We start from the raw sequence: 17,474 nt of genomic DNA on the forward strand, positions 1-17,474 counted from the left end.
GCAGCCGCACCCCACAGCACAGAAACCCCAACCCTAGAACCGGCCCCTGCCCGACACCCCGACATTGGCAGCTCTGCCCTCACTGCTACTCCAGCCACAACATCTCACCCGCCTGCCCACGTGGGGCATCCCGACTCAGCCTCTCCAAGTCCAAGTGGGCGTTTGGCTGGACAGTCCCTGTCCCATTGCTCTGCTGAGCTCCCAGTAGTTGGTGCGGTGTCACCCCGGGCCGGTCACCCAGCCCCATTCAACACCAAAAGCCCCTCCCCACCCCACAAGTGGTGAGAATCAACTTGCCCTCAATGGAGTTGTGTGGAAATTACTCCAGCCAGCATCACAATGCAGCCACCTCTGGGGTGGGACATGACAGCTGCCTGACAGCGCACTGCACCACTGCCCTGGAGTCACTTCCCCAGTGCTGAAGTGCAGCCACTTCTGGGGTGGGGCAGAGGCGCTATATAACAGCACCCAGCAACGCCGCCGTGCGCTGCAGCATGGGGGTGAGAAAGACTCCATGGCTGGTGAATGGCAGGGTGGGGCCATTGCCTGAGGACAAGGGCTGAACCTCACCCCTGCTTTCCTCTCTCCGGATGGCATCTCCCAGCCGTAACCTCCCGGGGAGACAGATGGGGAAACAGGCCCAGACCTGGGGCAGGGCCTCAGCCAAGGTCGCCCAGCGAGTCACGGCAGGGCAGGGCTGGGCTGGAAGCCGCTGTCCTGTCACTCAGCCGCAGCCCTTACCCACAGTACGATCCATCGCACACAGGTCTGTGCTGGGCCGAGTTCCCAGGGCAGCCGGCAGGGTCTGGCCCCTCTGCGTTCCCCACACCGGCAGCACGTAGCTCTCCCCCGCCCAGAGTCCCCGGCCGGCTCCGCTTTCTTGGGGCGAAGGGGCCGATGGAGGGGAGGAAGATCCGGGCGCAGGAGAGCAGCAGCCCCTGCGAGGAGCCCGAGGGACAGAGGTGTCAGCTGGTCCCTCCCATCCACGGTCTCCTGGCCCCCGGCGGCTGAGGTGGCAGCTGAGCCTCCCCTCTGACAGCACCCCCAGCCCTGTCCCCCCAGCCGTGCTCCCCCAGCTATGCTCCCCTAGCCCCCCAGCTGTGCTCCCCCAGCCCTGCCCCCTCGTCCCCCAGCTCTGGCCCCCCAACTGCTCAGCCCTGGCCCCCCAGCCTTGGCCCCCCAGCTGTCTGTCTGCACCCACCGGTCTCTCCTGGCTGGTTTGGTTCCCGACGAGTCGCCCCACACACGCGCTGAGCAGACCCCGGTCCCAGCCTGAGCCGACAAGGCGGCTGTTCCCAGGGAGGGACGCAGGGGCCAGGCAAGGACGGTCCCAGGCTGGGGCAGGGCCTGGCAGTGCAGTTCCTCTCGGCTGGGGAGGATGGGGACCGCAGACGGGGCGCAGGAAAGTGGGAGCAGGCCCGTGAGCCCGGCCCCACCGGAGGAATCAGGCTGCCTCCCCTCGCGCCTGTGCTCGCACCGCTGCTGTGCCCTGCGCGGTGTCTGACAAGCAATAACCCTTCTCCTCCCCCGGCCGGCTGGGCGCCACATCTGGCTGCGGAGGGGGGAGCCGGGCCGGGGGCTCCCCGATGCCGTCACACCCTCCAGATCCCTGGGGCGCAGGGTGAGGTGTGGGCAGGGGGCAGGTGGGCTCGCCCTGCCCCTGGGATTGTCCCACCCGCTGGGAGGACACTGGGGCAGACCCTTTGGGGGCAGGGTGAGGGGCAGCCTGTGGGTGGGGGGCACCCTGGGGTGTCGTGCTGATCCCACTGCAGCAGCAGCAGCTGAGACAGGCCCATGGGCACTGCCAGGAGCACTGCCAGGAGCCAAGCCCGTCAGACTTGCAAAATGGGGATTGAACTTTGTTGAAAATATTTCATGATTTGAGTTAAATGCACTAATCACAAATCAACTCTTCTTCCAAAGGAAGCTGCTACCAGAGCCCTCTACTCAGAGAAGCAAAGCACAGCCTGGATTGTCAGGGTGTAGGTGAGGGATTGAGCAGGGGAGTCTGGAGCGCACAGAGGATGGAGAGTACGTTCATTAGGGTACCATGTTTGGGTTGGACATGAATCCATCAGGATCCCATGGATATCTGGGACTAGCATGAGGTGAGTGGAGCAGGGAGAAAAGGCCTTCGCTTCCCTGCGGCTGATGGGGTTCTGGAGGGAGGGCCTATTCCAACACCTAATGGAACAGGGAACAGAAAAGGTGGATGGGTTAAAAATAGGCAAAGCGTTTGGTTTTTATAGAAGGCAAAGGGAAAATAAGCTCAGCTGGTTTAATGAACGAAAGGGATAAACTTCAGTGGCATTGGCCAGCCCTGTTCTCCTCTTGTTTACCAGGCTGTTGCCGCAGAACATTAGCGTGCAGTGAGTGGTTTGCTTCATGAAGATCCTTCTTCAGCACAGAATTGAATCCGCATCGCTGTGCCTGGGACGACCAAAGGCACCAGAGGACATCAACGTGGAACTGAAAACAGCAAAATTCAGACATAATATTTTTTTGAACACGCTGGCTCAGGCAAAGCCCTGGTGTCACCACACTGACAAGAGGGGGGTTACACCAGGGAACAGATTGGCCCATGCCTCTGAAACTCCTTGCAACTTACCAGCAGTATTTCAGGGGCCATGACACAATTAATGTTACTGTTAATTAATACCCAGAGGGCCTAATTGCAAACCATCCTTCCCCTGGTGCATGAGAAACATCACAGTCCACTGAACTATTGTGTGAGTTTAAATCCCCAGTTCCCCAGTTGTTGCAAACAGGGTAGCTAAAGGGGCTGGGAATATCAAGCTGGGCTTTTATTGATATGAATCCGGGTCCCTTTGCTACTGTCCAAATGCTGATAAAACATGAATGGGAATTTGGTAGCTTTGGCATAGTTCCCAATGTACACGATAAGAAATGCCCTTTCTATGGTTCAAGGCGCAGGACCTGTGTGAGGTCAATAGGTGGAGAACTGGTGACTCCAAATGGAGTCCGACCTCTTCCTCATCATTCCTTCGTTTAACACTCAGTAATTTTAGCCTGGGAAGGTATGAGTATATTTTGAGTATTTATGGAAATTTAGGTGCAGTGACTCATCAGCTAATTAAAACCACCAAAAAGTAGCACTAATTAAACATTCCATCACATTCATTATTATCTATACCACATCTACCGTCTTTTTTGAGAAGTTTTCCATAATTCTTTACCCCTGAGATTTTCAGATAAGCCAAAGGAAATGACAAGGACAGTGGTTTGTATTGTCCTGAGTGAACTTTTCCTAGATTCAAACATTCTAAGGACAATAAGAGCTTATAAAGTAATCCCACCTGTAGAGTCTCAACTGATTCCTGAATGTAACCCAGCAAGTGGAACTGAAAATGAGGATACTTCTCAGAGAACTAACACCTCTCTCATTAGAGAAAATTCACAGATCCCAACACCAAAAAGGCCCATTTCAGTCATCTGGCTGGATCACCTGTAGAGCATTGGCCAGTGAACTTCCCCCAGAATCATTCCTTTTGAGTTAGACGAGAACTTGAGGGAAATCCAATCTTGTTTTAAAACTGCCAGTGATGGAGAATCTACCATGAGCCACCGGAAACTGTTTCCATGATTAATTAATCAGTGTGTTTAAATTGTCTTAATGTCTCGACTGCTAATAAGTTATAGCCTACCCTCTACTTCAATAAGCTAAATACATGTAGCTGCTTCCCTTTCTGCCATAAGCCACTTATCTAGAGCATGGATAGATCTTCTAGTCTTTTTTGAGACCATTTCAGTGACTCACCCTGGCTTTCAGTGTAAAGGCCCAAGCAAAAAAGGAAAGAAGAACAATCCAGGGAACCAAAGACAGGTCAGCCTGACCTCAGTACCAGGGAAAATAACGGAGGGGATCCTCAAGGAATCCATTCTGGGGCACCTGAATGAGCGACAAGTGATCAAAAGTAGTCACCATGGATTCACCAAGGGCAAGTTCTGTCTGACCAATCTGACTATCTTCTGTGGGTCTGTGGACATGAGGAAGTCAATGGATGTGATATACCTTGAGTTCAACAAAGTTTCTGATACCGTCTCCCACAACATTCTTGCTCATAAGTTGAGCAACTATGAATTGGATCCATGGACTATAAGATAGATAGATAAGATAGATAGATAACTATAAGATAGGTAGAAAGCAGGTCTGATGGTCAGGCCCGATGGAGAGTGGTCAAGGTCTTATATCTGGATGGTGGTTGGTTTCAAGTGGAGTGTCCCAAGGTTCAGTTCTGGGGCCGGTGTTTTCCCCTTTATAAATAACTTGGATGAGGGGCCGGATTGCACCCTCAGAAAGGCTGCGGATGACACCAAGCAAGGAGAGAGGTAGATAAGTTGGAGAGTAGAGACAGGATCCAGAGTGACCTGGATAAAGTGAAGGATTGGGCCAAAAGAAATCTGATGAGGTTCAACAAGGAGAAGTGCAGAGTCCTGCACCTGGGACAGAAGAATCCCAAGCATGTTACAGGCTGGGGACCAAGTGGCTCAGCAGCAGTACAGCAGAACGGGACAGAGGGATTATAATGGATGTAAGGCTGGATATGAATAAAGAGTGGGCCCTTGTAGCCAAGAAGGCCGATAGCATCCTGCGGTCCATAGGAGGAACATTTCAAGCAGATCTAGAGAAGCTGTTATTCCCCTGTATTTAGAATGGGTGAGGATATTGATATTGATATTGATATTGGAGTTGATTTAGATGGAGTTATTTTAATGTTCCCTAATCACGCAAAAGCTGTGGCAACAGGAAGGAAATTAAACATGGCAGACACTGAGATTCCCAGTCATACACAATCTGCCATAGTTCTGTTTCCCCAGCTGCAGCTCTGCAAAGTATAATACCCAGTCCAAGCTCTCCACTTAGGATGGAACATTTTTCACCTCCTTTTGAGAAGTTGATGTATGACAGAAGGTCCTGACCAGAGGATGAATATCAGTGCCAACAGCGGGAGTGAAAGAGCCCAGAATAACAGAAAAGATGTAAAGCTCCTTGTTCAATTTAGACACAATTTCACATGTGACTGAAGCAGAGTGCTTTGGCTGTACGTGTAGCATGAAAAATATTGTAATTTTCATGGGGAATATATCTTACTGTAACAAGTTTTTTATGAAGAAATGTGTGTATAATGCATTGCAGATCAAATGCAGAAAAGTATCATCGTAACAGAAAGAAAGAAAGAAAGAAAGAAAGAAAGAAAGTAAAGGGGGTAAAAATCTTATCAAGGATGCAAATGGTCCTTTTCCCCCTGAGGCAGAAACTGAAAAAAAAATATGGAAAAAGCAAATTCCAAAATATTGAAACAGCAACATAGAACCCCTACAGAGAACCCCCCTCCCTGGTTTTACCCCATTACAGACGTTCACTCATGACAATTGGTTTCTGAAAGCAACCACTTTACGAATCCCTTTCCGCAGGGACTGTTGGACCTCCTTGTTCCTGAGGCAGTAGATGATAGGGTTGATCAAGGGAGTCAGGACTATGTAGAAGACAGAGAACGTTTTTTGTAGGGCCTTGGGCGTGTTGGCTGTTGGAACCACATAGACACTGATCACGCACACGTAGAAAACAGTCAGCACAATGAGGTGAGAGGAGCAGGTGGAAAAGGCCTTTTGCCTCCCGGTGGTGGACGGGATTCTCAGGATGGCGGCGATGGTACAACTGTAGAACGTCAGAGTCAGCAGCAAGGGGACAAGTGACCCTATGGCAGCAATAACTGATATCAGCAGTTCCACAGAGCCGGTGTCCTCACAGGACAGCTTTATGATGGGTGCATAATCACAAAAGAAATGGTCAATTTCTTTGGAACCACAGAATGGCATTTCCCACAAGAAAGTGTTTCCTATTATGGAGAACCCAAAGCTGATTATCCAGGATCCTGCCACTAGCTGGCCACACACCCGGCCATTCATCAGGGCAGGGTAACGCAGGGGATGGCATATTGCTAAATACCGGTCGTAAGACATGACCGCCAGCAGCACAATTTCTACAGTGGACAAGCAACCAAAGAAACACAATTGCACAATACAAGCCTTAACAGGAATGGGTGTGTCCCTAGTCAGGAGACTGGCCAGCAGCCTGGGCAATAAGGTGGAGGTGTAAACAATCTCCAGGAAGGACAAGTTCCCTAGTAAGTAGTACATGGGGGTGTGAAGATGCCGATCAGACACAACTAGCACAATGATGAGGCCATTCCCAGCCACAGTTGAAATGTAGATCATGAGAAACAGCAGGAAGAGAAGGGGCTGCAGCTCAGGGCCATTCCCAAATCCCAAGAGGATGAATTCCACGATGACTGTTTGATTTCTTCCTTCTGCTTTCTCCATAGTGCGTATCTGCAAAAAGAAAACCATGAAGGACTGATGGAGTGCGCACGGTCAGGCTGTGCTGTCAGCTGTACTGGCAGAAACCTCACCTCACAACTTCTCTCCATTGCAACAACGAAGTTGTCAAGAGTCAAAGGAAGACGCATGCTGAGCTTCCAATGTGGTCAGAACAAGAGCACAGGAACCCAGTGAATTACACACGTCTCCCTTCACACTCCCTCAACCTCTGCTGCACTTGAAATCCCACGGTGGGGCTGGGATTCCGACACATCTTTCTGGTATCTGTGCCGCAGTGAGACTTGGAGAAGACAAAACTCAGAAATCGTTGGCTTGCAAACGAGAGCTATTCCGCGTTCAAACACGGGCATTGGAAATAGCTTCGTCGTGGTCCTGTCATCTCTCCAAATGCAGAGGACATGTGACAAAGCCTCCACTGGGCAGTGGAAGCTATTTTGAGTTACCCACGGGCCCTGCAGCCAGAAGGTTAAGTTTCCAGCTTGGGCAGATCAGCAAACGAGGGGTTGACAATAGCAATGGTGAGAACAGGGCAGCACAAGCGGCTGTGTGGGACAGGCACTGTGTCCCTATCTGAGCTCTCAGATTGGCTTGGGCTTGGGCACGTCGCCTGTGCTGCCAAGGCTATGCTGCTATTTTTAGCTCAGGTGCTCAGTCTGCCTTTGGGTCGACTGCAGCCGGGAATTTCATGGCCCAGGTGAAGAACAGGTCAAACCTCTAGAATCCCAAACTCTCTCAGTCCACAAAATCAATAACCCAGTGTGATTTTATGTAGCTGGACGACCCATTGTCGTGGTTGTAGCCAGGTTTCCTGTGGTCCCATCCATTTCCTACCAGCCACCAGTCCTGTGTCTCGGTGCTCTGTCCTGTTATTTAGCTGCAATTTACCCCATGTGTCTACTAAGAGCCCCGGAAGCAGAGGAAGTGTTGGTAACATGCTAGACAATATTGACCTGCCGTGGTCTGGCAAATTCTCTCATTCGGCACCGGACAGTTCCCAAAGGTGCCGGACAAGAAAGATTCAACCTGTATAGACATCCCCCCTATGACATACACCAAAAGACTCAGCAGCCTGTGGTTTGTATGAAAGTCTGTCCAGCTGTCCTCTGTCATGTATATACGTTTGTGTTAGTTTGCCTGTCTTTGAGGGTGTCTGTCTGTCTGTTTGTCTGTGTATCTCTCTCAGCTTCTTGCTCATCTCACTTACAACAGGATAAGTTGCACGAGCCTCCTCTCATGTACATGAGCACAAGTGATGTTGGCATCTAACCACATACGAAGAAATAAAGTGTGATAAAAAGGAAAATTCCTCAAGAGAGAAATAAAATGAAAATAGACCCAGAGAAAACAGGAGGGAGAAATAAAAGGAGATAAAATAGAGAGACAGAGAGTGAGCGTGTGCGTTTGTGTGAGAGACAGATTGTTATATCTCCAAATGCTAAGAACAAGAAAATAGATACGTGTTTAAAGAGAAGTAGCTGAGCCGTGATGTTAATGCAAAGGTATCAGAGCCCATAAATCTGCAATCTCCTACTTTTTTTTCCCTGTATCACTTGTTGACAAGTCCTTATTGCCTGATGCTATAGTCACTGACTTACAATGCAACTTATGCAGCTCTGGCTTCCCCACGAGCGGAAAAGGATCACTGAGAGAAGTGCAAATAGAAATATAGAAAGCGCACACACACAAACACACACACACACACAGAAGAAAGACCATGGTATTGGTGGAACAATTCTACAAGCAATGAAACGTGGTGAATAGTGGAGTGCACACAGAGAGAGCAAATTAACTAGATTGATTCCTGGAGAATAGCTGGGATGGAAATCACTCTTGCCAAACTTCAAAGTTAGCTTTGAAGTTAGTTCCTAGTGTCAATGAACCCTTGATGATCACCTGGTCTATTCATTCCTTCTGGGGCACTGAGCATTGGCCAATGTCAGAAGAAAGGACACTGGAGTATATGGACGTTGGGTCTGATCCTCTACGTTCCTAACGGGAGATCCGTGTGTTCCTCCTTATTCTGCATGTTTTGCTATGAACTACTGAACTTTTTCTCTTTCCCTTGGGGCTGGACAAGCAGTGATGTTCTTTCAGACTTGGCACATGCTGGAGCAGGTCTTCATCTTTTCTAAATCTGACTACTTCAATGTCACTGTGCTGTGTTACCTTTCCCATCGATCATCTAGTGCCAGCTGCACCCTGGTCCTCACCGTTCCTTCAGATATTCTGAGCTAAGATTATAACCTTTGCCATATATTTTCCAGTTATTCCTCCCATTGCTAGTCCTCACTGCCCACAGGAAATGGAGCCCTGCACTCCTACTACTTGGCTGGGCTTTAGTGCTCATCTTGGGCTATTTTGTTGTCATTCCCTTGCATGGAAAAGAACTGCTTCCAAACTGAAAATAACAGAGTCCAAAGAATTCCTGATCCCTAAGACAAAGCAATAGAATAAAGGGAAAGTCTCATTTGAATGGAAATTAATGCAGAGAGACCTTTTGATCTCAAAGGAAATCGCTGTTCATGGGATAAGTATCACAAGGGGAGCCGTGTTAGCCTGTAGCTTTCAGAACAAGAAGAATTCTTGTGGCACCTAAAAGACTAAGAGATATTTTGGAGCAGAAGCTTTCATGGGCAAAGACCCAGTTCATCAGGTGCAACAGAACAGGTCTTTGCCCATGAAAGCTTATGCTCCAAAATATCTCTTAGTCTTTTAGGTGCCACAAGACTTCTTGTTGTTGATGGGATGTATGAGATGAGCACAGCTCCTGGAATAACAGAAAAAAAGGACCACTGGCAGGTCTATTTTACAAAAAGAGGAAAACTGAAATACTCACAAGGAGAAATCAATTGTGAGATAAATCTCCCAGTTCAGTCTGAATTCTTTGGTGCCAAACGGAGGCTAAGAAGACCCCCGAGCTGCCACAGGACCAAAATTCCAGTCCTCTTTTGTGTTCGCTCAGGCAGGGACACGCCCAGCTGCAGTTACACACAGAGTCTCTGAGCAGCTCTGGTGGTAACCAAGAAAGGAAAAGCTCCAGCTCCCTGCCTAGGAACTGCGACTGCCCTGCCCGGCCCTGCTCAAAGCACCGACCCAGAGGAACTTGTAACCGGCTTTGCCTCTCCCTCTGCGTGCAGAGGATTAGCCACAGGTGTGTGACCAGGCTGGGATCCTGCCCTCGATATTCCATGCAAAGACACACGGTTTAAGTTAAACTACACCCACATTCATTCGCTGCTAATGGTTGATTTTCTTGTCTAGCAAACAGATTGAAGCAGGTTAACGGGCAAACCCACCAAGAGGCACAGTGAGCGTAAGGCCCCAGTTAGATGGATTATGGATTAGCAGGTTCTCACCCTGGCTGCTGATACCGGGAAACTGGCAGAATGGCCAGGCACGAGCTGCAGTTGATTTGCGGTTTGGGTTTCTCAGGTGCCCACAGATAGGCTGAGATCCCTTTAGTCGGGTCCAGCCCTTCCCCCCCGTTAAGCCTTTTTTCTCAGCTCTTTCCAGAAGTCCTCTTGTGTGGGCCGTGAAGAGGAAGTGAGGAGCTGAGTCCCTCCCTTTTATAGCTTCAGTGCAGGGCAGGAACGCTTTGTTTCCAGTCTTGGGTCTCAGACCAGCGGGTGGAAAAACACCGATTTCCTAACATGGCGCCCAAAGTTCTGGGATCTCATCACCTGCCCCTGGAGACTCTCAGCTGCTGTTATTTACAGGCTCTGTGGGGAGTTCCCGGGAAGGCTCACCCAGGGGGGTAGGAGCTTCCCCTAAGGCCCATCATGTTCCCTAAAGCTGTGGGGGCTGCCCCAGCGTCTGAGTGTGGGTCTGTGGGGTCCAGGGCTGATCTGTAACACTGGGCCCAACATCACTGTGTCCTGAAGTCCTCAGGGGCCGGGTCAAGTCCCCATCTGGTCCCAGTCCCAATCCCAGAACCGGCTGTTAGGGGTACAGGCTGGCTCCGGGCCAGCTCCCCACCACAACCCCAGATACTGAGGGGGACTTTGTCCCAGGAGAGAAGCACTGAGGGACGGTGAGACTGGGCTCTGGGGACGGGTGGACAGGTTGAGGCTGGTCCACTACCAGTGATGGGCAGTGGTACAGTGGCCTGAGCCCCTGCTGTTGGGAGCTGTGGGGCTCCAGCTGCAGCCTGGTCTGTGGGTGTGGGAGGGGGACAGGATCCCTCTGCCTGGCCCAGGCACATGTGTCAAAGCTACCACATTACTCTTCACTCTTTGCCAGCATTTAGACAGGGGGCAAAGACCCACTTTGTCAGATGTATGTCATGGAGATTCCAGAGGTCTAATTATACAGGTTCCCGGAAAAGGGGGTGTCCGGAGCGGACGAGGTGGAGTCAGTCACAGGGAGGGTGCAGACCATGTCCAGAAGCTAATGTGGAGGTGTGAACATCAAGAGAGGAGAAGCTGTTTTTGTGGTTGACCAGCCACTCCCCATCTCTCTTCAATTCTTTGTTCATGGTGTCAAATTTGCAGATGAATTGGAGCTCGGCAGTTGGTCTTTGGAGTCTCTTTTGAAGTTTTTTTGTTGTAGGACTGCGACTTTTAAATCTGTTACCGAGTGTTCAGGGAGACTGAATTGTGCTCCGACAGGTTTGTGTGCGTTACTCGTCCTGATGTCTGATCTGTGTCCATTTATTCTTTTATGTCGAGACTGGCCAGTTTGGCCAATGGATATGGCAGAGGGGCATTGCTGGCACATAATGGCCTATACTACATTAGTAGATGTGCAGATGAATGACCACCTGATGGTGTGGTTGATGTGTTGGGTCCTGTGATGGTGTCGGGGGTGGAGATGTGGAGGCAGAGGTGGCAGCGAGGTTTGTTGCAGGGACTGGTTCCAGATTTAGAGTTCCTGTGGTGTGGTCGATAGTTGCTGGTGAGGATTTGTTCCAGGTTGTCAGGCTGTCGGTAGGTGAGGACTGGCCTGCCTCCCAAGCTCTGTGAGAGACAAGGATCATCACCGGTGATGCGCTGGAAAGGTTTTAGCTGGAGTCTGTATGTGATGGCCAGTGATATTCTGTTATTTTCCTCTGCAAAAAAATGAAATAAAATAACATAAAATAAAATAACACACCTCAGGCAGCATCCTAAGTATGTGTGTGCTGAATTTTCTGTGCTGTCCCAGCCTTCCGTCTGGTCACTCAGTGGGTGGGCTTCCCACGGTCTTTTTGGGCAGGCAGTACCTTCACTTGCCTATGTTACCTACTGCCCACTTCCACCCTGGTCCCTGTCACTCACTTATCTGTTGCACGAGTGATCCGTACCTCTTGCCTAGGCCTAACATTTCTCAAAAGCTGTGCTCTGCTATGTTCAGCCCTGGTGTAGACCATTCAGAAGCATAACATAGGACATTTGTTCCTGTAAAGAGACAGAAAGCCCAGGCTATGACTTTGACTGACATGGACCACCTCTTCCACTCTGAAAGGGCCGTGAGTTGGGTTGAGAAGAACAGTAGAATAATATCAGAGAGGAGCCGTGTTAGTCTGTAGCCTTGAGAACAACAGGAAGTCTTGTGGCACTGTATACACTAACCCCATATTTTGGAGCGTAAGCTTTAGTGGGCAAAGACCCGCTTCGTCAGATGCCGTAGAATATTCAGTAGAATAATAGAGTCACAGATTCCTAGAGCTGGACGAGAAATCAGGATGTCATCAAGTCCAGCCCCATCCTCCAAGCAGGGCCAAACCTGACTGACAAAATTCGTGAGCATAAGTTAAGGAAGTATGGATTGGATACAGGGACTGTAAGGTGGAGAGAAAGCTGGCCAGGTGGTGGGGCCCAAAAGGTAGCGATCAATGGCTCAATGTCTGTTTGGTGGTCGGTTTCTAGTGGATGGCCCCATGGATCAGTTCCGGGGCTGATAGTTTTCAACATTTTTACTAATGATCTGGAAGAGGAGATGGATTGCACACTCAGCAAATTTGCAGGTGACACTTAGCTCGGGGAAGAGGGCAGGGTGAGTCCACATCTGGAGTATTGCATCCATTTCTGGGCCCCAAGGTATTGAAAGGATGTGGATACATTGGATCAGGTCCCGCAGAGAGCAACCAAAATGATGAGGGGACTGGAACACGTGACCTGTGAGGAGAGGCTGAGGGATCTGGGTGTGTTTAAGTTGCAGAAGAGAAGAGTGAGGGGGAATTTGGCAGCAGCCTCCAACTTCCTGAAGGGGGCTTGAAAGAAGATGGAGAGAGGCTGTTCTCAGTAGTGAGATGACAGAACAAGGGGCAAGAGTGGGAGATGCATGTTAGACATTAGGAAAATTATTTCACCAGGAGGTGGGGAACCACTGTGATATATTGCCTAGAAAGGTGTTGAAATCTCCATCACTGGAGATTTTTAAGTCCCAGCTTGACAAAGTCCTGGCTGGGATGATTTAATTTGGGTTGGTCCGAACAGGACTGGACTCGATGACCTCCTGATGTCCCTTACAGCCCTAGGATTCTATGATTCTATGACTAAATCATCCCACCCAGGGCTTTGTCAGCCAGAACTTAAAGACCTGTAGGGATGGAGATTCCACCACCTCTCTTGGTAACACATTCCAGGGCTTCACCAGCCTCCTAAGGAAATAGGTTGGTTTTTTTCCTAATATCCAACCTACGCCTCCAACATTTCAAGTTGAGACCATTGCTTCATGTTCTGCCATCTGCCTCCACTGAAAACAGCCTCTCTCCATCCTCTTTATACCCCAACTTCAAGTATTTGAAGGGTGCTACCAATTCTCCCCTCAGTCTTCTCTTCTGGAGACTGAATAAGTCTCAATCCCACAGCATTGCCGCATAAATCATGTGCTCCAGCCCCCTGATCATTTTGGTTGCCCTCTGCTGGACTCTCTGGAGTGTGTCCATATACGTTTTGTAAAGAGAGGGGACCCACAATTAGACACAATATACTAGATGGGGCCTCACCAGTGCCAAATAAAGGGGAATAATCTCTTCCCTAGTTCTGCTGGCATTGTCCCTAATAAAGAGCCCAGTATGCCATTAGCCTTCTTGTTTTTTTGTTTCTATGCTCTCTCTGAAAGGAAGGTTGAGAATGTGAGGAACCCCCACGTGAAGCCATCCCAAATGCGTCTTCCTGGGTTAAGAGTTTTTTTTTTTTTCCACTTAGGTGGTGGCAGCTACGGCCCAGGGACAGGAAATCTGGGACCTTGGCATTTTTTTTTTAAAAGACCATTGCAGGAAAGTTATTCTGTAAGGTTTTGTGGGACCCCAATTTCTGCAATCGGAGTGTCAGAGTGGGGAAGCAGGCCTGACACATATACCAAAAAAGCTGCCCATGTCTAAGAAATGCATCCATTGGCTTGAAACGCTTTTGGAGCTAGCTGGCGTGCTATTCTGACATCCCTGAACACATTATTGCAGGAGGAGTACAGGGATGCCTTGACATAGGGCTTTATTTTGGCATGTGGCACCAGTCAGACAGAGCCACATGCCGATAAAGCCTGTTTTCAGGTGAGGTTGTCATGTAGACACAGCCTGTGAGAATGAGCTTATCACCCATTTGGAAAAGAGCAGGAAGACAGGCAGAAGTGATGGACTCAGGCAGTATCAGGGTATTTCGCAGTGGCATTTGAGAAATTTTTACACCCAAAGCCTTTGACTTTCAAATGCATTTGGGAGCCACATTCACTTCTGGTCCTTAAAACTCACAGCCAATCTACACAATGGAACTTGTCCACTCTGAAAGGGCCATGAGCTGGGTTTAAATGGACAGTTTGGTTAGGGACTTTTACGCCCTTTCATAGTTACCATTCAATATTAAGATTAAATGTGGTGGCTCGGATAGTATTTTCTCAGATCACTGAGGAATACAGTACACCACCTGCTCAGGACGCTCCCTACACAAGCACAAGAACAGATTTATACCAACACACCTCTAGAGCCCCGTCCGCGGCTATTCTACTTACTACCCAATATCCACAAACCTGGAAATCCTGGACGCCCCATCATCTCAGGCATTGGCACTCTCACTGAAGGACTGTCTGGTTATGTGGACTCTCTCCTCAGACCCTATGCCGCCAGCGCTCCCAGCTATCTCCGAGACACTACTGACTTCCTGAGAAAATTGCAATACATTGATGACCTACCAGAAAACACTATCCGAGCCACCATGGATGTAAAGGCTCTCTATACCAAAATCCCACACAAAGATGGAATAAATGCTGTCCGGAACAGTATCCCTGATGATGCTACAGCACATCTGATGGCCGAGCTCTGTAACTTTATCCTCACACACAACTATTTCAGATTTGGCGACGATATATACCTTCAAATCAGCGGCACAGCTATGGGTACCCGCATGGCCCCTCAATATGCCAATATTTTCATGGCTGACCTGGAACAGCGCTTCCTTAGCTCTCGTCCACTAACACCCCGTCTCTACTTACGCTACATTGATGACGTCTTCATCATCTGGACCCATGGGAAGGAGACTCTGGAGGAATTCCACCGGGACTTCAACAACTTTCACCCCAACATCAACCTCAGCCTGCAACAGTCCACACAGGAGATCCACTTCCTGGACACCACGGTGCTCATACACGGTGGCCACATCAATACCACCCTGTACCGTAAACCCACTGACCGTTACGCCTACCTTCATGCCTCCAGCTTCCATTCCAGACACACCACATGCTCCATTGTCTACAGCCAAGCACTAAAATATAACCGCATTTGCTCCAACCCCTCCGACAGAGACAAACACCTACAGGATCTCTACCAAGCATTCTTGACACTGCAATACACACCTGAGGAAGTGAAAAAACAGATCAACAGAGCCAGACGTGTGCCACGAATCCTCTTACTACAGGACAAGCCCAAGAGAGAAGCCCAAGAGCATTTCTAACACACCTACAGAACCAATGTGTGTAACTTCTCAGATGACCACGGCACCGACACACAAGTCACACCCAGCTTCAGGGTATCTCCAGCTTTCATCAGACCCCTCACTTGGCCCCCCAGCCCCAGGTCGGTGCCGCTCTACACACCGGAGACAGAAATGGCTTCCACAGCCAGGGCACAGCTCCAGTCCGGTCACAGAGGTGCCCTGGCCTGGCTGGGCTGGCGTGGCCCTTCTCCCTCCAGCAGGCAGGATCAGTCCCCGCCTGAGCCCCAGGGCAGGATCAGCCCCCTCCTGAGCCCCAGGGCAGGGTCAGGTCCCATCTCCGCCATCAGGACACCCCAGAGCCTGCGGGATTCCCTGCTACAGGACGGGCTGGGTGGGGAGGGGGGGCAGTGGGGAGTAGGAGGAGCTGGCTGGGAGGCACCTAATTTATACCTCTTCCTTGCAGCTTTCTGCTTGAGACCCGCTCCCCTGGCCCCTGGGAGCTTTCTCTTTTCTGAGCGAAAGGAGCCCAGGTCTGCCCGGCTCCCCCACAGCTCATGTTCTCTGCACCTTCCACCAGCCTTGGGCTCTTCTCCGCACCTGCTCCCCCTTCTCCACAGCCTTCTGCAAATGTGGGGCCAGCCCTGGGCACAAGCCCCACGGAGGCTACTCAGCACAGAGCGGGGGGAAGGAATTGCTGCTCCTGGCTGGCTCCCAACACCCGGCAGTGCCGCCCACAAGCAGGTTGGTGCTTCTGGCAACAGTCTCACCCTGTTGACTCCTCTGGAGCTTGTGCTCCGCTCTGAGCCCAGATCCCTTTCTGCAGGACTCCTCCCTAGACAGCCACTTCCCCGGCTGGGTGTGACACGGATTGGGCCTTCCTCAGGGGAGCACTTTGCACTTGTCCTTATTCAGCTTCACCCTATTGACCTCAGTCCGTTTCTCCAGTGTGCCCAGATCATTCTGAATTACGACCCTGTTCTCCCTCCCAGCTTGGTATCACCTACAGACGTAAGCAGCGCACTCTCCACGCCCAGATCCACATCACCGAAGATACTGAGCAGAGCCTGTCCTAAAACAGACCCCTGCAGAGCCCCCCTTGTTCTGCCCTTCCAGCAGGACTGTGACCCATTAATAACGACTCTCTGAGAACAGCTGTACAGCCAGTTATGCACCCACCTTACAGCAGCCCCATCTCACTTGTATTTGTCTAGTATATTGATAAGAAGACATGTGACACTATAAAAAATGCCTTACTAAAACACAGGTACACCACATCCTCCCCTTCTCCACAAGCCTTGTTATCTTATGGCAGAAAGCTATCCGATTGGTTGGACATGATTTGTACTTTACAAATCCATGCTGGCTGTTACCCAGCTCCTTTTTTTCTTTAAGATGTTTGCAGATGAATTCCTTAATTACTTGGTCCATTATATTTCCTGGCACTGAAGTTAAAGTGACTGGTCTGTAATTTCCTGGGTTGTTCTTATTTCCCTTTGTAGAGATGGGCACATTATTTCCCCTTTTCCAGTCTTCTGGAATCTCTCCTGACTTTCCAAAGATGACAGCTAAAGGCTCAGATACTTCCTCTATCAGCTCCGCGACTATTCTAAGAGGGATTTCAACAGGTCCTCGTGACTCACAGACATCTAACTTTCCTAAGTAATTTTTAATGTGTTCCTTTTTCATTTTATCTTCTAATCTCACCCCCTCCCCACTAGGACTCACCACGTCAGGCATTTCTCCATCAGACTTCTTGGTGAAGACCAGAACAAAGACGTCATAAAGCAGCTTTGTCATTTCCAGTGTTCTTGATGTTGTTCCTCGCTCCTCACTGAGCAACAGGCCTGCCCTGCGCTTGGCCTTCCTCTTGCTTCTCATGTATTGCTGGTTGGCCTGATGGTACAACCAACATCTTTTCGCCTCCTTCTGCCTCACACAACCTAAGTTTCAGGACTTCCTCACACCTCTCCCTGTCAGCATCCCACATGGTATTGTCAGAAGAAAGGGGTAGTAAGGAAAAGAGCTTTGCACAGTCTGACCTGGGAGGGACACGGCCGGCGGAGGTGAACCTGGAATGAAACACCTCTCCTTGGAAGCTTTGTTTTCCTTTCACATTTCCAATTTTGAAGGTCAAAAATAAGGAAGATACTTTGACTAAATCTGTTCCTTTGGGGTTTTTTTCCCCCAATGTATTATAAAGCCGGGCAAATCATTCTGCCTTTCAAATTTAAAAAACATATATAAAGAGAAGATAGTCAAAAA

At 49.8% G+C, this 17,474-nt stretch overlaps 1 protein-coding gene across 1 annotated transcript in view; it reads right to left on the minus strand.

The window, feature by feature from the left end:
• Nucleotides 1-17,090, minus strand: part of LOC142004456 (olfactory receptor 10A4-like) — a 31,762-nt gene extending 14,672 nt beyond the window's left edge. The window contains exon 1 of the mRNA XM_074982101.1: nucleotides 16,938-17,090. Within this exon, the coding sequence (XP_074838202.1) occupies nucleotides 16,938-17,090 (153 nt within the window). The remainder of the gene's footprint in view (nucleotides 1-16,937) is intronic.
• Nucleotides 17,091-17,474: the final 384 nt, after the last annotated feature.

Source organism: Carettochelys insculpta, chromosome 32 (assembly GCF_033958435.1).
Source record: "Carettochelys insculpta isolate YL-2023 chromosome 32, ASM3395843v1, whole genome shotgun sequence".
Taxonomy (NCBI): Eukaryota; Metazoa; Chordata; order Testudines; family Carettochelyidae; genus Carettochelys; species Carettochelys insculpta.